Source organism: Pelobates fuscus, chromosome 10 (genome assembly GCF_036172605.1).
Source record: "Pelobates fuscus isolate aPelFus1 chromosome 10, aPelFus1.pri, whole genome shotgun sequence".
Classification (NCBI taxonomy): domain Eukaryota; kingdom Metazoa; phylum Chordata; class Amphibia; order Anura; family Pelobatidae; genus Pelobates; species Pelobates fuscus.
In genome coordinates this window covers 57,764,818-57,789,884 of record NC_086326.1, presented here as the reverse complement: position 1 = coordinate 57,789,884, position 25,067 = coordinate 57,764,818, and the positions used below count along the sequence as shown (strand labels likewise).

Genomic DNA, 25,067 nt, shown 5'->3' with positions numbered 1-25,067 from the left:
ATGTTGGAAGCAATGTGGAGAAACAGGCACTTTCCTCCATTGTTGGTGGACGTGCCCAAAACTCCAACCCCTCTGGCACTCCGTAGGAGCAATCCTCACCAGAGTCCTGAATAACCCATGCCCCCTAGACCCATGGACCATGCTCCTATCCAAACCAATGGACACATTCACGAGAGCCGAAAACAAATTGATAGCGAGAGTGGCCCTAGCCACACGTAGAGCAATTGGCGAAGTGTGGTCCACTACCACAACGCCCAACCAACAAACAATACTTCGGAAAATCCAAGATCACATTGACATGGACAGGCTCACTGCCCAAATCCACGAAAACACCAAACAGTTCCACAAAACATGGGACCCTTGGCTCATGGCCGACACATCATTACCCTGGTAAGACAACACAAACCACAAATCACTACCAGCAGAACATGAACCACGATTCTCACCTAATCTGAGCTCAAGCCCACCAGCACTACCTGAGACACACATCAAAGTACACCCACCCCCCACCTACCCTCCCCACCCCCTCCCCGGGGGGGGCGTGGGACCCTGCAAAAGAACACTCACTCACCACCGACAACCTGACCCCACCTGACCGACGACCCTCCCTCCACAGTCCAGACGAGGACACCCCACCCACCCACCCCTGTCAGACGTACCCACCAGTCACACCCCTCCTGTAATCGCAGGAGCACTCACGACGCAACTCATCACACCTACACTGACGTGGTACCCCCCACGAGACTACTACTACCTACCCCGAGGACCATCCTGACATGACGACGGAAGGACCCTACACGGCCAAAACAACTCGGAAAGAAGCTGAACCAACAACGAAACTAAAACTGTAATTTATGTATGCTGATCCGATACTTGCTGTTACAATACATGGACCCTCTAACCTCCCCCCCCCCCTTTTTTTCATTCTGTACTCCTACCCTTGAATACCAAAACTCTACAAATAAAGAATAAAAAAAAAAAAAAAAAAAACACATTGTGCATATATCAGTTCTCTGCTTCAAATAGGTTTCTTTCATGGAACAAACAATATAATTAAAGGAACCACACATGAAACAAAAGATACAACATATCTAAATAAAATTACATATTTCAAATACCTATAGATAAGATTAAAAAAGGGAAAAATAATTCATAATAAAATACCTTAAAAAAAAGTGGTTAAGCAAGAATGACACCTTAAGAGAAGATATTTAAAAAAAAAAAAAAAAGATGTTAAACCACTAGGGTCCATATTATGAGATTTTTTTATTTTTTTTTAATGTGCCAAAACACTATGCTGTTCATAGCCTTTCTTAATGTTGTAAACGTGTTCGGCTATCCTTTTATGCAATGGTCTTATAGTGCGTCCGATATACTGTAACCCACATGGGCATATTAATAAATAAATTACATTCCTGGTAAAACGTGATAATATCTATATATTTATAAAAAAAAATAATGATTATCATATTTGGTTTTAAATTTATTTATACTCCTTAAGGTTTTGTTTTACTGCATATGCAGCCTGTACATTGATTACAGGAGTAAAAAAAACTTTTCTTTCTGTTAGGAAATTATTATTATTATTACTTGTGGGTTTGTCTGAAGGTTAGACATGAGTTAATATACTTTAAAAATTTGGAGCCCCCCTAAAAGTTATAAAGGGTTTATCTGGTAACTGTGCCTGTAATTCCCTATCTTACTTTAGGAGGTGCCAAGGCTTATTAACGATAAATTTCATTTCCCTAACATTTTCATTCAAATCAAATACTAACGTTGTCACTTCACTATTACTTCCAGTTATTTTTGTCCTGTTTATTATATTATCTTGACTATAATTTTACATTCTTCCCTAGCTTTAGCGATAAGGTCTACTGGGTAATTCTTTTGTATGAATCTTTCTGCGACTAATTCTGATTACTCTTCATAAATATTTATATTAGTGCAATTTCTCCAGATCTTCTGAAACTGACCTTTAGGTTAGGCATGTGCATGGGAAAAAATGTTGTTTCGTTTCAGGATTATCGCAATTCGGGACTTTGGCAATTCGGCACTTCAAGACTTCGGATCTTCCGCAAATTCGGCAACTTCGACACTTCGGCACCATGGGACTTCTCTTGCAGCCGCTTGGTAGATAACTCCCCTAATTCCCACGGTATTAGGGAGTTATCTACCAAAAGGCTGAAAGACCTAAATTGGTCTTTCAGCCAAATTTACTAATACTAAGAAAAAATTACTTCGTATTAGTAAATTTTGCCCCTACTCGCTATACCGCGAGTAGGGGCATGTCTAGTAAACAGTGAGCAGCCTGTGACTGCTCACATTTAAAAAAAATAAAATAAAATTGTGCCCCCCCGCCCCCACCCCTGAGCGGCGGGTGGGGGCCCTAAATACTAATAAGGGGGGACCTAATGTCCTCTCCCTGGCCCCCACCCCTGAGCGGTGGGTGGGGGCCCTAAACTAGAATAAGGGGGCGGGCCTAGTGTCCTCCCCCCTGAGCAGTGGGTGGGGGCCCTAAACTAGAATAAGGGGGGGGACCTAGTGTCCTCCCCCCTGGCCCCCACCCCTCAGCAGCGGGTGGGGGCCCTAAATACTAATAAGGGGGGGGACCTAAAGTCCTCCCCCTGGCCCCCATCCCTGAGCGGCGGGTGGGGGCCCTAAACTGTAATAAGGGGGGACCTAGTGTCCTCCCCCCTGGCCCCCACCCCTCAGCGGTGGGTGGGGGCCCTAAACAAGAATAAGGGGGGGACCTTATGTCCTCCCCCCTGGCCCCCACCCCTCAGTGGTGGGTGGAGGCCCTAAACACTAATAAGGGGGGGACCTAAGGTCCTCCCCCTGGCCCCCACCCCTGAGCGGCGGGTGGGGGCCCTAAACTGTAATAAGGGGGGGGACCTAGTGTCCTCCGCCCTGGCCCCCACCCCTGAGTGGCGGGTGGGGGCCCTAAAAAAATGTCCCCCCAGGTGACTTGGGGTCCCCAAACCCCTAGTCATCCCCTCCCCCCAATAAAAATTATCCCCCTACCTACCCCCCTCACCCTAAAAACTAACGAGGGGGGGGGCCTTTAACTAAGTACCTGTAAAAAAAAAAAATAATAAAAAAAAACTTACCATTCGATGTTTTCTTTCTTCTAAATTCTTATTTTTTCAGCCCCAAAAAAGGCCAAATAAAAAAACCATAATAACCAACGCAATTATAAAAAAAAAAAAAAACGAGCGCAAAAAATAATAATCCTTCTTCACCCGGCGAGGGCTCCGCGCAGACTGAGCTCTGCAGGGCGGGGGAAGGCTTATAAAGCCTTGCCCCGCCCTGCAATTAGGCTCAGAGCACTCTGATTGGTGGGTTTAAGCCATCCAATCAGAGTGCTCTGACAGGTAAATTTAGAGACTGACAGGTAAATCTCTACATTTACCTGTCACAGCACTCTGATTGGTTGGTTTGAAATCCACCAATCAGAGTGCTCTGTGTCATTTTACACAGCATGGGAAAGTTCTTTGGAATTTCCCACGCGGTGTAATTTGACTCATAACTCTCTGATTGGTGGATTAAGTAACCAAGTAATTTTTTTTTTAGTTTTTTTTTTTTTACAGTGAGCAGCCACAGGCTGCTCACTGTTTAATAGACATGCCCCTACTCGCGGTATAGCGAGTAGGGGCATAATTTACTAATACGAAGTAATCTTTACTTAGTATTAGTAAATTTGGCTGAAAGACCGTGGGAATTAGGGAGTTATCTACTTATTCATTCCTGTCATTACATTGACTGGCCAAGTAACTTACATTTTATATGAATGTATGTTACTTGATTGTTGTAAGTGTTGCAAATGCTTACAGCTGAACCCTGGCTATGTTTGTATACTTTTTATTTAAAATTGTTTACAATGTAACATTCTTCTTCTTTCACTGGGTAAGTATATTAGTACTTAGGCAATACTGTGCTTCGGAACTTCGGCACTTTGGACATTCGGAAGTACCCGAATGTCCGAATTCATATTCGGACCGAAACGAATTGCACATGTCTACTTTAGGTATACTGCTAAGCCATGGTGTATAATGCCCACTATTATATAACAGATAATTGTTGGCATCCACCTTTATAAAAAAAAAAAAAGATTGGTTTTAATTTCATTGAGATATATATATATATATATATATATATATATATATCTCAATGAAATTAAAACCAATCTTTTTTTTTTTTTTATAAAGGTGGATGCCAACAATTATGTGTTATATAATAGTAATTACTTTTAACTGTTTGTCCTATATAAGCTTCTTCATTTTAAGTGAAATGAGTGTCCTGATGAAAGCTCCTAAGTGGAGCTGAAACATTGATGAGGTTTCTCTGAATAAAGAAGAAAGTACTTTGAAAAGCCCAGGAGTGCCGGTATTTTTTCGCTATATACTACCTAGCCCCCAGAGCACCGGGTACTTATTGATTTAAGGTTGGAGTGCAGCGGCCAAATATGTTTATTTATATATATATATATATATATATATATATATATATATATATATATATATATATATAAATATAAATCTAGATAGATCGCATTGGTTTTGCGGTATTGGCTAGTGAGGGTAATACTCCAATCATTATCACTCAGCTTATTTAAAAAGGATTCTAATTATTCTACAGACCCATCCCAAATAAAAATAAGGTTGTCTATATAGTTACGGTAGGAGACCAGGTTTGCTCCCCATTCAGGGCTATCTTATATGTACACTTTCTCCCTCCAGGACATAAATAAATTCGCATAGCTGGGGGAAAACCTGGCCCCCACAGCCGTACCTTGTTCTTGCAAATAAAATTGGGAATTCAAAATAAAATAATTATTTGTTAAAATCCAAAAGACTCCATCCATAAGGAAATCTGTTCTATTCAATATTTCTTATGAAATGTCAGAACTCTAGGATACTCATTCTTTAGAAATTCATATTCTCTGTCATTCAAGATGCCTAGTCGTTTCCCTTTATCTAAAATTTCCACCAGGGATTGTTATATTTCCATTGTTGGATCTTTATGTAGCTTTTTGTAGACCACCTCATCATTTAACTGTCAATTGCATTCTTTCAAATAATCCTCTGTATTTTATATCACAATGGTACCTTCTTTGTCAGCAGGTTTTCTTATAATCTTTTATTAAAATCAGGACATGTTCCAGTTTTCCATTTTTGCAATTGTGAAGCAGAATCCAACATAAAAAAAACCCAAAACAATAAATAAAGGGAAGGGGGGACGGGAGAGTAAAAATTAGGGGGAAGCCTACTGCATCAAATCAGGTGTAATCCATATAAAGCAATCGATTAGTTAGAGGTGTAGTCTATGCACTTGTTTAAAAACTTATGGAATGAGGGTAAGATAACACAGACAGTTGCAGTCAATTTATACGTTAGATAGTTGTCTTCTGACTTGGCCACTACCTCCTGTATAGGAAGGTTTTATCCCTGAGCCAAACTGCAGCCGAGGTCCTGCAAGCTACTAACATTATTTTATTGATTAATTTTTCGGTGTGAATTGGGAGAGTAGAAAGGGTTATGGGTCAAACCCAAATGGCTTTTGAAAACCAGCCACCAGAAAGCCTCCCACACCCTCCAAATGGAGGTTGTTTGTAGTCAGGTCTATATGTGGACCTACAATCCCTGTCACAGAGTCTCCAACAAGAGTCCATTGGGGTTTTTCTTCAAAATATAGTATCACTTTTAAAGAAAGTAAAAACAAGTTGAAATAGAGGCACTTTACTTCTGTATGAACTTCTCTAATGTACATTATTGTGTTATATTATCTAAAGGGACACTATAGTTCAGACGTTTTAATGTAAAGACTGTCTTTTCTGAGAAAAGGCAGTGCTTACAATGCATCCTCTAGTAACACCTCTAGTGACAGTCACTCAGACAGTCACTAGAGGTGCTTCCTGGATCAGTGCTGCACTGTTTAAGGGGCTTAACACTGCATGGAGGTGCTGAATGTTCCTCATAGAGATGCATTGATTCAATGCATCTCTATGAGGAGATGCTGATTAGCCAGGGCGATATTTTGTCATGCATTTCCAATAGCCTCCCAGTGGTTTCCAGTAGGAAAGCATTGGATTGGCTGAGATTATCACGTTTGATGATCTTAGCCGGGGAGCGGGACCTGCCACAAAGAGATCCATGCAGTGCTGGGAAAAAAGTAAGTAAACTCCCCTTTTACTTTGCTGTCAGGGCCTAAATATCACTATTCGAGCTAAAGTGTCAGGAATACATTTGTATATAGAGTTTCTTTAAGATTCACAAAGCCACATTTCATAAAATCATGTGTACATTACAGAGACAAACATCCAGAGGGAACATCAGTCCAAAACTGAATATGCAATGTTTAAATATATACTTCCGATGTTGCACAGATGAAGACAGAGAGCAACATTTGGCCAGGAAACAGGCACAGGAAGTTATTCCAAAGAACAACTTCCTTAAATAGGTGTCTGATTTCACTTTGGTTAATACAGGCATGTAAAGAAGTACTTAAAGGGACATTCCAGGCGGTCAGTGATCAGCACAAAAATAAAGAGTATTCTTGTCAGCTGACATCCAGGCATCCAGTTACATCATTAATAACATACCAATAATACTTTTGTAACCATACTTTTGTACTGGTGCCTCTTTTATACTTTATAATAAATAGAAGAGAGTGCACTTCTTGCCTCGTGTGTGTGTTGACGGAATATATTTGCCCTTGATAATCGATTTAATTTTTCATAACATGATGTGGAGGACAGTACTGCAAGAAGGCTAAAACTCTATTTACACGTGGGAAATTACATGAAGCTTTCTTAAAGAGAAATTGACACTTCTCAGTTCTTTTAATGTTTTTACTTATCTGCTACATTTAATAAATGCATACTTCCCAACATTTCAAATGGACAAAGAATTGTTCTAAACTTTACCCTTTCCTGCCATAATTTGTGGAAGAGGAGAAACCTAAACAATAATTCATATTAGCATTTACGCTGATCAGCCACAACATTAAAATCACTGACAGTTGAAGTGAATAACTGATTATATCATTACAATGGCAACTGTCATGTGGTAGGATAAATTAGGCAGCAAGTGAACAGTCAGTTCTTGAATTTTAGGTGTTGGAAGCAGGAAAAATGGGCAAACAAAAAGATCTGAGTGACTTTTACACCAAATAGCAATGTCTAGACGACTGGCCCACAGCATCTCCAAAACGGTCTTGCGAGGTGTTCCTGGTATGCAGTGATTAGTTAGTACCTACCAAAAGTGGTGCAAGGAAGGACAAACGTGGTCCAGTATAATAAATTCATTCTTTAGAGCTGGAGAATTTAATTAACTGATCATACCAATTACAAACAACAAGTCAACACTTGTATAATACAATTCTCAAAACACATTTATCGGACAATTCATACTACACCGGTGCAATTAGAGTCATGAATTATCTCCATAATCGCAAAACATTTCAACCCGACTCACACAACACATTAACCACCACTATAACTACTGCAATAAATAGGTTTCTTGTTCTCTTACCTTTGATGAGCTCTTAGGTGAAGAAGGGGATCTCCTGCTGATCTAGAAAAAAAAATATATATATATATATATATAATAAGAGTTTACAGGGAGTGCAGAATTATTAGGCAAATTAGTATTTTGACCACATCATCCTCTTTATGCATGTTGTCTTACTCCAAGCTGTATAGGCTCGAAAGCCTACTACCAATTAAGCATATTAGGTGATGTGCATCTCTGTAATGAGAAGGGATGTGGTCTAATGACATCAACACCCTATATCAGGTGTGCATAATTATTAGGCAACTTCCTTTCCTTTGGCAAAATGGGTCAAAAGAAGGACTTGACAGGCTCAGAAAAGTCAAAAATAGTGAGATATCTTGCAGAGGGATGCAGCACTCTTAAAATTGCAAAGCTTCTGAAGCGTGATCATCGAACAATCAAGCGTTTCATTCAAAATAGTCAACAGGGTCGCAAGAAGCGTGTGGAAAAACCAAGGGGCAGAATAACTGCCCATGAACTGAGAAAAGTCAAGCGTGCAGCTGCCAAGATGCCACTTGCCACCAGTTTGGCCATATTTCAGAGCTGCAACATCACTGGAGTGCCCAAAAGCACAAGGTGTGCTCAAGACTGGGCCAAGAAATATCTCAAGACTGATTTTTCTAAGTTTTTATGGACTGATGAAATGAGAGTGAGTCTTGATGGGCCAGATGGATGGATTGGTAAAGGGCAGAGAGCTCCAGTCCGACTCAGACGCCAGCAAGGTGGAGGTGGAGTACTGGTTTGGGCTGGTATCATCAAAGATGAGCTTGTGGGGCCTTTTCGGGTTGAGGATGGAGTCAAGCTCAACTCCCAGTCCTACTGCCAGTTTCTGGAAGACACCTTCTTCAAGCAGTGGTACAGGAAGAAGTCTGCATCCTTCAAGAAAAACATGATTTTCATGCAGGACAATGCTCCATCACACACGTCCAAGTACTCCACAGCGTGGCTGGCAAGAAAGGGTATAAAAGAAGAAAATCTAATGACATGGCCTCCTTGTTCACCTGATCTGAACCCCATTGAGAACCTGTGGTCCATCATCAAATGTGAGATTTACAAGGAGGGAAAACAGTACACCTCTCTGAACAGTGTCTGGGAGGCTGTGGTTGCTTCTGCACGCAATGTTGATGGTGAACAGATCAAAACACTGACAGAATCCATGGATGGCAGGCTTTTGAGTGTCCTTGCAAAGAAAGGTGGCTATATTGGTCACTGATTTGTTTTTGTTTTGTTTTTGAATGTCAGAAATGTATATTTGTGAATGTTGAGATGTTATATTGGTTTCACTGGTAAAAATAAATAATTGAAATGGGTATATATTTGTTTTTTGTCAAGTTGCCTAATAATTATGCACAGTAATAGTCACCTGCACACACAGATATCCCCCTAAAATAGCTAAAACTAAAAACAAACTAAAAACTACTTCCAAAAATATTCAGCTTTGATATTAATGAGTTTTTTGGGTTCATTGAGAACATGGTTGTTGTTCAATAATAAAATTAATCCTCAAAAATACAACTTGCCTAATAATTCTGCACTCCCTGTACATTAAACAATACATCTGCATAATTAAAAATGTATACATCTTTTTTTAGTTCTTTGAACTATCTAGATACTGTTCATCCCCCTTATTTTGTTTTACATCGACTAAAAATACAGTAAACCTTTATGTTTATCCCAACGCCAGGACAGACACCTCACATCATCCCAATTTCACCTCAAGAGAAGTCATCAATTGCCGCATTGAGAACCATAATCACCATAGCCCGCAGTAGTGGGTGGTTATGATGCCAGGAGCATCCTGACCCAGATTCCCGGGAGTAGATAAAACAGTTTTGCAATGTTTCATCGTTTTACCTAGGTCCCCGCCGGGCACGGATTTATCTATGGTCGGTGACGTGCATCTGGCTCCTTCAGAGCTTCAGAAGCTAGATACCAATCCTGCCAGTAATTCATTGTCTAAGATTATCAGCTGACCTCTCCCAGCTAATAAATACAATTCTGTGCATAGAAATGTGTACAGACTTGACATTAGTCAGCTCGGAACTCTTGTTCTCAGCTCACTAATGATACCCCTATATATTACTGCCAGAGGTGGAGTTTTACCTCCAGCAGCAAAGAAGTTAAATTCCATATGCGTAGTGTTTCATATTGAAATGCTGCACATACAGACTCCAGGCACCGTGACCAATTCAAATCACTGAAGTGGTCATGGTGCTTGAGATAACCCTTTAAATAAATTGATTATTGAATCTAATTGTGTCAGAACCCCCTAGCAGCTGTCTGTTTTTTTCATAACAGCACTTTTTAAAGCAGCAACGGGTGCAGCATCTATATCACTTCATGAAGTGATTGCAGTCTTTAAAGGGACACTATAGTCACCTGAACAACTACAGCTTAATGTAGTTGTTCAGGTATGATCTATAGCTCCCTGCAGGCAATCTAATGTAAACACTATTTTCAGAGAAAATACAGTGTTTACATTGATTGATAGGAATACCTCCAGTGGCCGTCACTCAGACGTATTAAAATATGTCTGACGTGTGCAGGAGAGAGAAGGCACTGTGTGCGCGCCTCCTCTCTCCAGCCTGTCAGCAGAGGAGGGGGCGGGCAAAGACCGCGAGCTGAGCTGTCATTTAGCTCAGCTCGCGGCCGCGCACACATCGCGCATGCGCGGTAGTGCACTCAGGACTTCAGAGGGCGGCATGAATGGAATCCAAATGGAAGCGTCTGATTGCTCCCTGCTCGTGCCCGCCTATTTCGTCATTTTGACGAAATAGGGGGCGCGGCTTCACGAGGCTCCCGGCGCTGGAACCAGGTGAGTAAATTCGGCTGCCTGGAGAGTCCCTTTAAAGGACCACTATAGGCACCCAGACCACTTCAGCTTAATGAAGTGGTCTGGGTGCCTGGTCCAGCTAGGTTTAACCCTTTTTTATATAAACATAGCAGTTTCAGAGAAACTGCTATGTTTATATTAGGGTTAAGCCAGCCTCTAGTGGCTGTCTCATTGACAGCCGCTAGAGGGCTTCCGCGCTTCTCACTGTGAAAATCACAGTGTGAAGACGCAAGCGTCCATAGGAAAGCATTGTAAATGCTTTCCTATGAGACCGGCTGAATGCGCGAGCGGCTCCTGCCGCGCATGCGCATTCAGCCAAGGAGGCGGAGGGGAGGAGGAGAGCAGGAGGAGAGCTCCCCGCCCAGCGCTGGAAAAATAGGTAAGTTTAACCCCTTCCTCTCCATCCAGCCCGGCGGGAGGGGGTCCCTGAGGGTGGGGGCACCCTCAGGGCACTATAGTGCCAGGAAAACAAGTATGTTTTCCTGGCACTATAGTGGTCCTTTAAACTTTGCTACTACAACTCCTTAAAGGGACAAAGACCACCCTAGAAGAAAACATTTCACTTTTAGTTGATCTAGTACAGGCATAGGCAACCTTCGGCACTCCAGTTGTTGTGGACTACATCCTCCATAATGCTGGCAAAGCATTATGGGAGGTGTAGTCCAAAACATCTGCAGGGTTGAAGGTTGCCTATGCCTGATCTAGAACATTTCAGGATATCTGAGAGCCAAACATTACAAACAATTAAATTTTACACCAACCACCATGACCACTTCTATGATTTTAGGTGGTCATCGTGGTAGGAGTCTGATATGCAGTGTTTTTTGCTTGAAAAAAAAATAATTTGCACATTCAGAGATATTTGCATATAGGGGTTAGTTGCACCCAGTGCCACCATCAGGGGTGACAACCATGACTGCTGTCACAGGCCCAACTAGTTTGCAATGCTCTTTATATATTTTAAAAGGGTTGGCGTAACAATTTAAGATTAAATTTAGATAAAGTCTGCTCAACACCATTCAAAACAATCCATGTTTTATGGGTAACTGAAAATGTTCAAAAGAAATCCATCACAGAGGGAAGTAGACACTAGTCTGGGTACATCTAACCAAGTGGGAGGACAAAAATAACATTTATTGGTACACTTATTCTGCATTCTCAATGGACATAAAATCTGTCCCCAGAAATAAGGACAACCTTCAACTCACTTCTGGTTTCCAAACAGTCGTCTACTTGAATTTGCAGGTATGGCTATATCAATTTGATCTAGAAATACAGTACAATTACACTGATGTGACTGCTAGTTAATAGTGAAACCGTGAGCCATGCTACATTTATATCAGCATATTCAATGGTTTCCCAAGCATTATTAAGCCTTGGCCAGTATTCTATACAAGTCTTTCTTACCATTCTAATGCTCCTCTGGCAATAAAGCTAAAAGTGCATTCATTGGATGTGTTTGTAATTTAGCCAAGATTACAGCAATTAAAAAAAAAAAAAAAAGAGAGAGAGAAACCTTGAAAGGAAAGATCGGGAACAATAAATCTTATACACAGAGCCTAATTTAACAAAAGAGAAAAAAAAACTAAACACTGCATTCATTAGTTGAGTGATTTTTAATTTAAGATCCTAAATTAGTGTACACATACCTCCCCAAATGTCCCTATTTGAGAGGGGTTGTCCCTATCGTGGGCCCAAAATCCCTCGGCCCCTCTTTTCTGTCCTAATAGTATTTATTTTCCAGGTGCCCCATATTTACATAGTTACATAGTTTCATAGCTGAAAAGAGACTTGCGTCCATCAAGTTCAGCCTTCCTCACATATGTTTTTGCTGTTGATCCAAAAGAAGGCAAAAAACCTAGCCTGAAGCACTTCCAATTTTGCCACAAACTAGGAAAAAATTCCTTCTTGACCCCAGAATAGCAGTCAGATGTCTCCTTGGATCAAGCAGCTATTACCCCACTAATTAGATATTATATTCCTGTATGCTATGTTTTTGCAAGTACCGTATTTATCGGCGTATAACACGCACTTTTTCTCCCTGAAAATAGGGGGAAAATGATGGGTGCGTGTTATACGCCGATATCCCATATTTACTTACCTGTCTTGAAGCGTGGGCCGGCTTCACAGCGCGCACCGCGGTACTGAAACTTACATTTCAGGTTCCGGTTTCCGGCGGGACTGAAAGGAAGTGTGCTGACACTGTAATTTGTAACCATTTTGTAGGAGTGTTCTGGGCATGTTTTCCTGCCGCCTGATTTTGTATATCAGTGGGTCAGTTGGCCAGATTAAACATATTCTTTTTTACCCTTTATCAAGTCTAGGCTGATGTTTGGGAGATTGGGAGCTATAATCACTATTGAGTTTGGGACTCGGGAGATTTATAACGGATGGTGGGGGGATAATACCTGTATTGAGGGAGAAGTGGGGGGGACTGGGGCTATGGTGGGAGAGAGGTGGAGGAGTGGGGCTTCACACACACATCCACCCAGTCTCCCTACCTTCTAGAGAACTGGAGTGGATCCACAGCCTTGGGCCAGTGGGCTTCTGCAGTGCTCCTCTGAGGGAGCACCGATCCATATCCGCATTTCGTGTATAGCTCCCTTGCGCTCCCCATAGTGGTGTCTGGGACCTGGAATGTGACATCATATTCTGGATAGGACCTCTACAGGGCGCGAGAGGGAGCTAAACAGGAAATGCGGATCTGGATCAGAGCTCCCTCACTGGCCCTCTCCTCATACACCGGGCAGCCGAGGTACTGGCGCTCGGCCACACTACAGGAGATGACTGAGAGGAGAGGAGCGCCTCCCTCCTAACGGTCACCCAGATATTTGCACCCCTGTGCCGGTGCGCTGCCTGTGCCGCCTTATGGTAGTGCCGGCCCTGCCTGTTAAAGGGACTCTATAGGCACCCAGATCACTACATCTCAATTAAGTGGTGTGGGTGCCATCGATGTGTCTGTCTTTTTAATCTTGCAACTGAACTCCAGAACTTTACTACAGCTATAACCGAGTAAAAATCGGTAATAGAGCAAATGACTCTGCTGGAGTGCACAGCGTTTTGCGAAGCTAATGATGTCAGCCAGGGAGGCAGAGCGGCAGCACGAAGGCCAAGGCACTGCGGGTGCATGGTAAGTAAATCTTACCTTGGGTGGACACCTACATAGGTAGAGAAACACTATGGAGTTAAGAATGCATGTTTGTATTTCTAATGCTGTAGTGTTCATTGAAATTTCTGGAGAAAAGATGTAAGAAACACAACACCATGTGTGCAATATTTCAAATCCTGAAGAACAGACACTACAAAGTAGATATGCAGACATCTTGTTATTAAGTGTTGTTAACGTTAAAGTGTATTTAAAATACTTGTCTGAATACCTGTTGGCAGGTGCCAAGGAAAAGTGCTAACTAGGGCAAGAAAGTACATAACATAAAGTACATAAACTACATAAATTGTCGCCCGCAGCAGGGGTATTTTTTGATAGCATACAATTCTAATTAGGGCCACAAGAGCAGGGCTCGAGTCATGCAGGAACGGGTTCCCCTAGTGTAAAAAAAAAAAAAAAAAAAAGTCAGGAACGCCGTTCCCATTGCTCCTGCAGGCACTCAGGGGTTTGCACAAAATGCCACCCCCAAGTTTCCCCTGTCATGGGGGGGGGGGGGAGGGTGCCAACCCGATGGACCCCCCCGAGTGGGCGGCTGTCTCCCGGTCAGACGTAGTGAGGGAGTTGTGTCCTCTCTACGCTGATCCCTTGCGCAGACAGCCCGCACGGCGAGTGGGAGCAGAGAGAACACAGCTCCCTTGCCACATCTGACAGGGAGACAGCTGTCCGCCGCACTGAAGCCCCACTGTACCCAGGAACGTTTTAGCCGTGAGGCAAACAAGGCATTTGCCTTGGGCGGCATTTTCCAGGGGGCAGCAAAAAAAGCCGCCCCCAAATGCCCAGGGCAAATGTCTTGTTAGCCTTGCGGCTAACTGACAAGCGAGTGTGTTAACCCCTTAAGGACCAAACTTCTGGAATAAAAGGGAATCATGTATGTCTGTTAGTGAGTGTGTATTTGTCTATTGGTGTGTGTGTGTGTGTCAGTGAGTGAGTGTGTCTGTTAGTGAGTGTGTGTGTGTGTGTCTGTTAGTGTGTGTGCGTGTGTGTGTCTGTTAGTGTGTGTGCATGTTAGTGTGTGTGTGTGTCTGTTAGCAAGTGTGTGTGTCTGTTAGCGAGTGTGTGTTTCTGTTAGCGAGTGTGTGTTTCTGTTAGCAAGTGTGTGTTTCTGTTAGCAAGTGTGTGTTTCTGTTAGCGAGTGTGTGTTTCTGTTAGCGAGTGTGTGTTTCTGTTAGCGAGTGTGTGTTTCTGTTAGCGAGTGTGTGTTTCTGTTAGCTAGTGTATGCGTATCGGTCAGTGTGTGTGTGTGTGTGTGTGTGTATTTAGAAGGCGGGGCAGGGGGGAAGGGTTGGGTGGGGGTGGCGCAAGGGTGCCTGAGTTTTGTCCTGCCTAGGGCAGCACAAAACCAGGATACGCAAACAGAAACAAAGTATATACACTAAAGCTGTATTTAACGTATAACTGGAGGTAATCCCAGGTGAACTTCACAACCACCTATAAGAATATACAACCAAACAAAAAAGAGTGGAAAACACCCAGAATACGTATGATAAATATAAGCAAGTAAATTAGGTGGACAGCGCTAAGAATTATTATAATAAAATCATACATACACAGGTAGCAGCAGATTTCGCAATTATGTGTCTTACTCTTAAAAAAAAGGGAAATAAAAGTACAATGATAGTGCAGTATGTTATGAATAATATGGTTATAAAGATATATTCCAAAGGGGCACTCACGTTTTCCAGAGCTTAAAAAGCTCTATTTTAGGAGCCTGGACGGAACAATCCCCGTCTAAGGATTTCTTTTTGCTGGTATCAGATTCCCAAGGTAGTGCGATTCATCATATGAAAAAAATAAGGATGTATACCAATGGTACAGCAGAGGCGGCTCTCTAATTAGGCGGTTTAGGCGGCCGCCTAAGGCCTCGCGCTGGCTGGGGCCTCGCGGCCGCCTAAACCGCCTGTGGGCAGAGTGTGTCAGGTCCTCGGTCAGTGACCGAGGACCTGACACCAGGAGGGGGCCCGGCGGCTTGCCCGGTATGCCGCCGGGTGCGAGGCCCCTCCTGGCTGCCCGGCCACCATCGCAGACACTGGTCTGCAGCTCCGCAGTGTGCAGAGCTGCAGACCATGTGACTCGCGAGATTTGGCCAATCAGAGCGTTGCCGCGGGTTACCACGGCAACGCTCTGAAATCTCGCGAGATTACATGGTCTGCAGCTATGCGGAGCTGCAGACCGGAAGCAGTGGCCACCGGACCACCAGGGAACCCACTGGACCACCAGGGAAAGGTAGGCTCTCCCTCCCCATCCCCACCACCCTCACCCCCCACCACCATCACCACCCTCACCCCCACCACCCTCAGCCTCAACCCCCACCACCATCACCCCTCCCCACCCTCTCCGTCACCCCCCACCACCCTCAGCCTCACCCCCCACCATCACCCCTCCCCACCCTCACCATCACCCCCCACCACTCTCACCATCACCCCCCCCACCACCCTCAGCCTCACCCCCACCACCATCACCCCTCCCCACCCTCACCATCACCCCCCCCACCACCCTCAGCCTCACCCCCCCAGCATCACCCCACCCTCACCATCACCCCCCACCACTCTCACCATCACCCCCCCACCACCCTCAGCCTCACCCCCACCACCATCACCCCTCCCCACCCTCACCATCACCCCCCACGACCCTCAGCCTCAGCCTCACCCCCCACCACCATCACCCCCCACCACCCTCAGCCTCACCCCCTACCGCCATCACCCCTCCCCACCCTCACCATCACCCCCACCACCATCACCCCCCACCACCCTCAGCTTCACCCACCACCCTCAGCCTCACCCCCACCACCCTCAGCTTCACCTCCCACCACCCTCAGCTTCACCTCCCACCACCCTCAGACTCACCCCCACCACCATAACCCCCCACCACCCTCAGCCTCACCCCCTACCACCATCACCCCTCCCCACCCCCACCATCACCACCCCCACCATCACCCCCACCACCATCACCCCCCACCACCCTCAGCTTCACCCCCCACCACCCTCAGCTTCACCTCCCACCACCCTCAGCCTCACCCCCACCACCATAACCCCCCACCACCCTCAGCCTCACCCCCCCACCATCACCCCTCCCCACCCTCACCATCACCCCCACCACCCTCAGCCTCACCCCCCACCACCATCACCCCTCCCCACACTCACCATCACTCCCCACCACCCTCAGCCTCACCCCCACCACCATCACCCCTCCCCACCCTCAGCCTCACCCCCACCACCCTCAGCCTCACCCCCACCACCCTCAGCCTCACCCCCCACCACCCTCAGCCTCACCCCCCACCACCCTCAGCCTCACCGCCCACCACCCTCAGCCTCACCCCCCCACCATCACCCCTCCTCACCATCACCCCCCACCACCCTCAGCCTCACTCCCCACCACCATCACCCCTCCCCACCCTCACCATCACCCCCACCACTCTCAGCCTCACCCCCCACCACCATCACCCCCCACCACCGTCAGCTTCACCCCACCACCCTCAGCTTCACCCCCACCACCCTCAGCTTCACCCCCACCACCCTCAGCTTCACCCCCACCACCCTCAGCCTCACCCCCACCACCCTCAGCTTCACCCCCCACCACCCTCAGCCCCACCACCCTCATCATTACCACCACCCCCCACCACCCTCAGCATCACTCCCCCCACCACCCTCAGCATCACCCCCTTACCACCCTCAGCCTCACCCCCCACCACCCTCAGCATAACCCTCCGTCACCACCCTCAGCCTCAGCCCACTCACCATCACCCCCCTCTCACTCTCACATTACCCCCTCTCACTCTCACATTACCCCCTCTCACTCTCACATTACCCCCTCTCACTCTCACATTACCCCCTCTCACTCTCACATTACCCCCTCACTCTCACATTATGCCCCCCCCACTCTCACATTATGCCCCCTCACTCTCACATTATGCCCCCTCACTCTCACATTACCCCCTCACTCTCACATTACCCCCCTCACTCTCACATTGCCCCCCTCACTCTCACATTACCCCCTCTCACTCTCACATTACCCCCCTCACTCTCACATTACCCCCCTCACTCTCACATTACCCCCCTCACTCTTACATTACCCCCTCACTCTTACATTACCCCCCCCACTCTCACATTACCATCACCCCCCGCTCCCTGTCACATTACCATCACCCCCGCTCCCTGTCACATTACCATCACCCCCCGCTCCCTGTCACATTACCATCACCCCCCGCTCCCTCTCACCATCAACCCCCCGCTCCCTCTCACATCACTCCCCGCTCCCTCTCACCATCACCCCCCGCTCCCTCTCACCATCACACCCCCCGCTCCCTCTCACCATCACACCCCCCGCTCCCTCTCACCTTCACACCCCCCGCTCCCTCTCACCTTCACACCACCCGCTCCCTCTCACCTTCACACCACCTGCTCCCTCTCACCATCACACCCCCCGCTCCCTCTCACCATCACCCCCCTTTCACCATCACCCCCCTTTCACCATCACCCCCCTTTCACCATCACCCCCCTTTCACCATCACCCGCCTCTCACATCACCCGCCTCTCACCATCACCCCCCCCATACACACAACACACTTCAAGCAGCTACCCCATACACATAGGGTCTCAGACAAAAACGCAAACATGCTCACAGAGACATACATTCACACACACAAGGATACTCTCTGTCAGACACACTCTCAGGCACATACACAGGTAGACAGTGCATCAATGTGTATATGTGACACTTTTTTGTTAGTGGGGCCTCATGTTTGCGTTTCGCCTAAGGCCTCATAAAGTCTAGAGCCGCCTCTGTGGTACAGTACGTATGTGAAAGTAGGATAAGTAAATAATATTTGACCTACTTACATTTGCTAGAGCAATGACCTGCTCTAGTGTATGGAGCTTTAGGTGGAACAATCCCCACCTAGGGATATATGTAGATCAGGAACAGCAGAGTGATGGTGAGAGTATAAGGAGCTCAAGAATGACTGGGTATTAAAACAGAATCTTTATTAGTAAACAGATTAAATAAAACTATTTAAAAGTGAACTATATAGTAAAAAGAAGTATAAATAAAACCAGTCCTTGTAGGCAATCCTTAAACTCCCGACATGTTTCGCTTACAGCTTTCTCAAAAGTGAATGTGATAAACATCACGAACTTTATGACATCCCTGAAGAAATCCAACATCTTACCGGATGAAACGCGTTGGATTCGTACTTTGTATGTTTCAATTTTATTTGGATTTATTGTTTAAAACCCCTTCAGCCACTTACCTTATTCCAGCGCCCGGCTCCCTCGGTCGCTGGTGACCTCTCCTCCCCTGCCGACGTCAGCGGAGCCGAATGCGCATGCGCAGCAAGTGCCGCGCACGCATTCAAAGTGTCCATAGGAAAGCATTTCTCAATGCTTTCCTATGGATGCTCTGCGCGATGGAGGCATAATATGCCTCCAGCGTCGCAGATGCGCCTCTAGTGACTGTCCGGAAGACTTGCACAGCCTCCCAAAACACTTTGGAAGAAAAAGGTTGAATTTTTAAACTTCCCTTATTGCACAGTGTGTTTTATTTAGAATGCCACAAGATCAGTTTGAAAATTAAACCCTATTTTCCCCATGCAGTCTGTGTGAGTCTTAGCCAGGTGTTGTTTGACTAGAGTGATTTAAGTGATTTAACTCCCAAACAGCAGACAGCTCAGAGCAGGAGCAGAAAGGCCCCGGAACCATGAATTTGCTTGGGCCATTACCCATCCATCCGTATGTTAAGAATGAAGGGGGGCTCAAACATGTAAAATGCCTAGGGCCTTTTACAGTCTTAATCCTTCTCTGAGGCAGTTGCAGCAATTGAATCAATTAAGATTTAGTTGTTTTGGTGCTTGCAATATCTGTTTAAGCTGTGTAGAAATTTTTTTTTTCATACTATATTGATATTCCACTTATGTTTCATTCCTGTATGTAAACCAGAGCAGGAAACGGCTCATATGCATAATGTATCCTCAAATAACTGCTACTGATTACATGTTTGTTTTCTATAGAACAATTTATTAAAACGTGACCACATTTCCTGAAAAAGGACACTTGGTTGGTATGAGCATATGAGCAAATAGCTTCTTAAAAGAAAGAAAAAAAAAAAGCATTGTAAAATGTGTCCACAGACATATGTTAGTGATGGATACCTGTCAGAATACACCAACATGTTGCTGCTAAGCAACGGCAGAAAACCCATTGTCTTGCTCAGTGTGTTGCTTGCATCGTTACAGATGGCAATGTATTGTAGAGTGAGTTCTGGAATTTCTTGGTTTGTCTCCAAGCAGGGACATTTCCATATATGGGCCAAACAATGCAAACAGAGTAATAAATATTCACTGTAAATGCAAGTGTATGCGGCTTGCTTATGTTATGTTAGCATTTTTGTCTTGAAGTGAGAGAGTATTTTGTCAGTTATCACAAAAGCAGGCCGCAGGCGTTAATGAAACATGAGATTGGGTTTTCAATGCTTCCAATTTCCGTTTGTTCTTTTTGAGCTAACATGAGGTATTTTATACGTTTGAAAAAGACTAAGCGCAGGTTTTTAAATATTTAAAAATTAATTTAATTAAGAAACACTCCAAGCACCATAACTACTACATGATGAAGTAGTGGTTATGGTGCCAGGAGTGTTTTGACACCCCCAGAGCATAACGAGAAACCCGCCCCCTTCTCCCCCCATGACTCTATAAATTATGCTTGATGCAACAGCTCCTTCTTAGCACTTAGTAGAGACTGAGAACAGAACTCCAACCCTGGAAGCATGGACAGTCACAGCATGGCATGGAGAATGCAGAGGGTGAAGTTGGTGGAGAAGAGCAGGTAAGGGACTTCCCCCTAGGCCCTTGTGAAAAGGACAAAGCATGCTACCAAATTATAGTGAGCATGTCTAATACCCCAGGAGGTGTTTACAGTGATTGCAGGGTGAAATTAACCCCTTAAGGATGCATGATGGGAATTGTCTATCATGATTGCCCTTTACTTAACGACGCATGACGGAAAATTTCACTCATGCAGTATTTTACCAGCAGAGGTTGTGTCCCTGCTCATAACTGGGAACCCCAGATATAAGATATGATTCTTGGGGTTGCCCTCTGTTACCTGGGGCTAGAATTAGTGGCCACAGACTGAACAATGCTCTGTGTTGCTCACACCAGCGAGTCCAAGGTATCAATGGATAGCTGGGGCTCCCCTCTATCAGCTATTAGTAGGCCCAGATTGTTTAATGAGCTGCATGCAGTTCTGAAACTCTCAGCACTGCGTGTAGCCCTTTACCTACATAGAGAACACTACAGCTGAGTGATAAAGCTCGGCTACAGTAGTTTTCTTGCTGGATATGATGCTTGGGAGACTCCCAATGTCTAAACAGACCCTGGATGGTTGCCATCCATGTCCCAGTGCCATTCTGATTGGTGCTGGGCTATCAGTTGCCCATCACAGATCACAATGTATTGGGTATACTATCTGCAGTATTAGAGATAGGAGACTGCCATACTGAAAATACCTAGTAGATTGAAGCAACATACCATTCTGTTTTATCTTAGAATTCCTTCACTATTATAGTACTAATATTAGCATGGGGAAACATGTGGGATTTAGATTAAAATATACCTTAACTGTCTAACTGACAATGCCCCAAAATGAGATATAGACCCATCAAATTCATCTAGCAAAATTCCAACTGTAAAAACTGAATGGGAGCGGGGCCTGACCGCCAAGCGAGTTGGATGCAGGCTGAACGAGCTCCCAGGCCTTGCTGATCTATTAAGCAAATGAATAGAAGATTTTTCTTTACTTTCCCAAATATTACTCTTAAGACGAAAGGGGAACTAATCTTGTAGCTGGTTAAACGCTTTGGGAAGCCTTTAGTGATCACCGGGAAACTGCCGATTCTCCATCTGGGATTTGCATCGGGTTCGACGAGTGCTCTGTTCACCACCCTCTTTGGACCGGTGGGGGTTATCGCGGTCCCCAATGGGCTGAACAAGCCTGCATTACTCTAACTAACTGATTACAGCACTAAGTTATGGGCCGGAGGTTGGACTAACCAAAATGGCCGACGCTTGTTAACCTTATAGCTTCAATCAAGAGCCACGAGGCCCCGACTCAGCAACCATAATCTCACAGATGCTGGCTTGATTCGACATCACATGCCAGAGATTTTTGGACAAACTCGAGCACCGCCCTGATCCGCCGCAAATGATACCTGCACCCACGGACAACGACAAGCAGCATGGTGAGGGGAAGCATAAGAGGCCTATACAAGGCAAATATGCTATCTACACTGCCCCCCCCACCCTCCATCCCACCATCCACCCCACCATCCTGCTGCATTTCACAGGGCCAAAACAAAGTCGGAGTTTGCCTTCGGCAAGCCATCCTCGCAAACGGAAGACCTCTACCCACAAGAGACGTCTAACCCAGACAGACCTCGAGACCAGAATGAGGGTACTGACAGGCAGGTCTGTGGCACCGGGGATCTCCGGGCTCGGAAAATTGCAGTGAAGAATTCTGCATGGACTGCAACACATTAATGGATACAGCAAGTACATCTAATGGATGCCCAATCCAGGAATAGCCTGACTGTCCTTTCCTTTCCTTACATCCTCACAGTTGCTAAATGTATTGGTCAAGTTAATATATTTGCCTTGGTTTACCTGTTCCCTCCCCAATATGATAGCCTGGAGCAACCAAGATATCAGTCTGTTGTTTCACCACCTAGTGGCAATTTGCTTGTGTTTGAGCGTGCAGAAATGTGCCTTGTCTGTTTTCTCTTATGTAATCCATCTCTGCTGCATAAATCATTTTTATTAATTACAATGGTACCTCGGTTTACGAATGTAATGCGTTCTCCGGGAATTTTCTTACTGCGAAAAATTCGTACACCGAAACGTGGTTTCCCATAGGAATGCATTGAAAACCAATTAATCTGTTCCAGAGGTCAGAAAAAAGTCAAATTGAGCAGGCATGTAAACCAACCCACAATGCAGAACACACAGTAAAAGGCATGCAAACGAGGAGGCTCAGCTCCCTACCTTTCCACTGCTTGAGAAATGCACCCAAAAAGTTCCAAAAAGTCCCAAAACTGCTGCAAAAATTTCCAGAATGGCTTCAAAACTGATGCAAAAACCACTCCAACAACTCTACACTCGACGCCACATGCTACACACAGATTCCAGCATGCACGGCGGTGGCACTATAAGCTTCTGAGGCGCAATGCATCCTGGGGAAACTTGCTTCATATTGCGAAAAATCTTTGTAAACCAAGGCATTATTTTCAATGGATTTTCATTTGTAAACCCGAAAATTATGTTAACCGAGGCGTTTGTAAACCGAGGTACCACTGTACACAAAAAATTGTGCAGTTTTTCTTAATGCCGTGCTAATATTTTATACTGTCAGTTACCTTGCTACTGCTTTTGTAGTGTCACAATGTTATATGTTATCAGATGCACATCAAAAAATAAAGAATAAAAAAACAAAACAAAAAAAAACCAACTGAAATGGTCAGGTCTCGTATATGGCTCCACAAGATAGCGGCAAAGGCATGGGGGTATTGTTGTACTTAGAAGATACAAACAAACAATATAGTATTTGTACAGGGGTAGTACACATCAGATTCACAAAACATACATTAAAAAACCTTGGCTGTTAAATGGCTACATAAAATGTGTCAGAATACCCTTAGGTAAATAGCCTTTTGATGTCTGCTTTACATAAATATATACTTGTGTGTGGCAATTTTGTTTTCTGTGACAAAACATACCAAATTCTAAAATATACTATAGCTTATCAGTCCCTCTGGACCGGTGGCGGATATCCCGGCCGCCCCCTGGGAACAAAGCGGTCAGCGGCAGCACCACGACCGTCCATAAAAAATAAGGAAAGGAAGGGGACTTGAAGGGGGTTGTCTTCCTCAAGGCATTACCCAAGAATCTGGTAGCTAGGAGTCCCACATTTTATATAATTGCTTAGAAGTATCATAATTTAGAGCTGTCAACCTGTCCATCCCCAACGCCACCCATGTTTTGTGGAAAAAACATGCCATATCCGGCACCTGTACCCACTTTTCAGCGATGGCCCTTCTTGTGGAAAAGGCTTTCTTGACTACCATTTAATTTTGTGCTCTTTAAGACTATTTAGGGGTTTAGATAGTAGCCAAACACATGGATCAACTATGATATTAGTTAGGAGCAGTCTGGAGATTAGATTTGCTACATGATACCATAACTGGTTGATTCGAAGGCAATGCCACTATAAGAGAATGTAGGTAACCTGGTTTTCACAATTTTCCCAACATGTACCTGTGGTAAGATTGTGCATTTTGAAAAATCTGACTGTGGTTAAGTACTAGTGAAATAAAGTTTAGTATGCCAGTTCCTTATGGTTCACACAGATAATTAATGTAGAGGTAGCTTACTAAATCTCCGACTACTCCGATGCTTTAACCGGTTTTCCTATGTGTCACGTATACCAAGGGAACCTAAGCACACAGACAGATCACAAACATACAGGATTGCAATACCGGTCCTTAGAGTGGCTGTGCAAAAGAGATAGAGAGTCGTCAGAGTAGAAGCCGAGGTCAAGGATAACAGAGAGGCAGAATACGAATGGACAAGGAAGACAAGCCAAGTTCGGTAACCAGAAAAATCAGAAAAAGTAGCGCTATTGGGCTAACAAAGACCACAATAGGGCACTGAGGCAAGAGAAAGGCAGGTTTAAATATGCTCCAGAGGCTTCTGATTGGCTAATCTGCACTTAGAGTTAATTATGACATGTGAGGGGTACCGGAGTCCTTTCTCTTTTAGTGTGATGTCATCTTTGCATGCCCTGTCAGGTGAATGTTTCAGGCGCCTATTAAAACACGTTCCACGGTAGCGTGCTTCGTCCAACAGACTGCCGGCGAGATTCAATACAGCGGCGAGGGGGTATTGGAACCCACGGCTAGCGGTGGGTGGCACAGTGAAGTCGCCGTAAGTGGGCGCAGGTGCCAGAAGCAGCCGTGAGCGGAGACCTGACATTATGTCCCTCTTAGATATGTAGATGTAGATATGTAGGACAGTGAGAGAGATGAGTTTTGTGAAACTATAGGTGCATAGATCAGTGAAATTGACCTTGTTTTAAAGGAATTTGTAAAGATGGTTTTTCATATGCTTTAGGAGTCTTTGTGCCAGTTATCTAAATCTAAATTCGTGAATTGGACTTTTTGGGGTAAATCTGCACGTCATCAGTTGGTTGTGGTGAAAGAATTAATAAAATCTATCTTGATCATGGTCTTCAAATTTTGCAAAATTCTGAGAGGTTATTACAGGTGGGAACATTTTATTTCTCAAAATATGCATGAGTGGTGAGGGTCAATTTATTAAGGGGAAATTCTTGATCATGTTATTCTAACGGTTGTCCTGTTATTGACCCTGAAGAAAGTTCCGAGTGGGGACTGAAACGTTGGTCGTTTTTTAAACTTTATCCGATAAAATATTTGCATTTTAAAAGACCGGTGAGCAGCCATTCTGTATCGGATGTTG

At 44.8% G+C, this 25,067-nt stretch overlaps 1 protein-coding gene across 5 annotated transcripts in view; it reads right to left on the bottom strand.

Moving 5' to 3' along the window:
- ANK3 (ankyrin 3) overlaps positions 1 to 25,067 on the bottom strand; it is a 557,845-nt gene that overhangs the window by 466,324 nt on the left and 66,454 nt on the right. For all 5 annotated transcript variants that reach the window (XR_010085575.1, XR_010085574.1, XM_063434253.1 and 2 more), the window contains exon 3: positions 7,530 to 7,571. Coding sequence is in view for 3 of the 5 variants with exons in the window: in XM_063434253.1 (XP_063290323.1) it covers positions 7,530 to 7,571 (42 nt within the window). In the remaining 2 variants the exon portion in view is untranslated. The remainder of the gene's footprint in view (positions 1 to 7,529; positions 7,572 to 25,067) is intronic.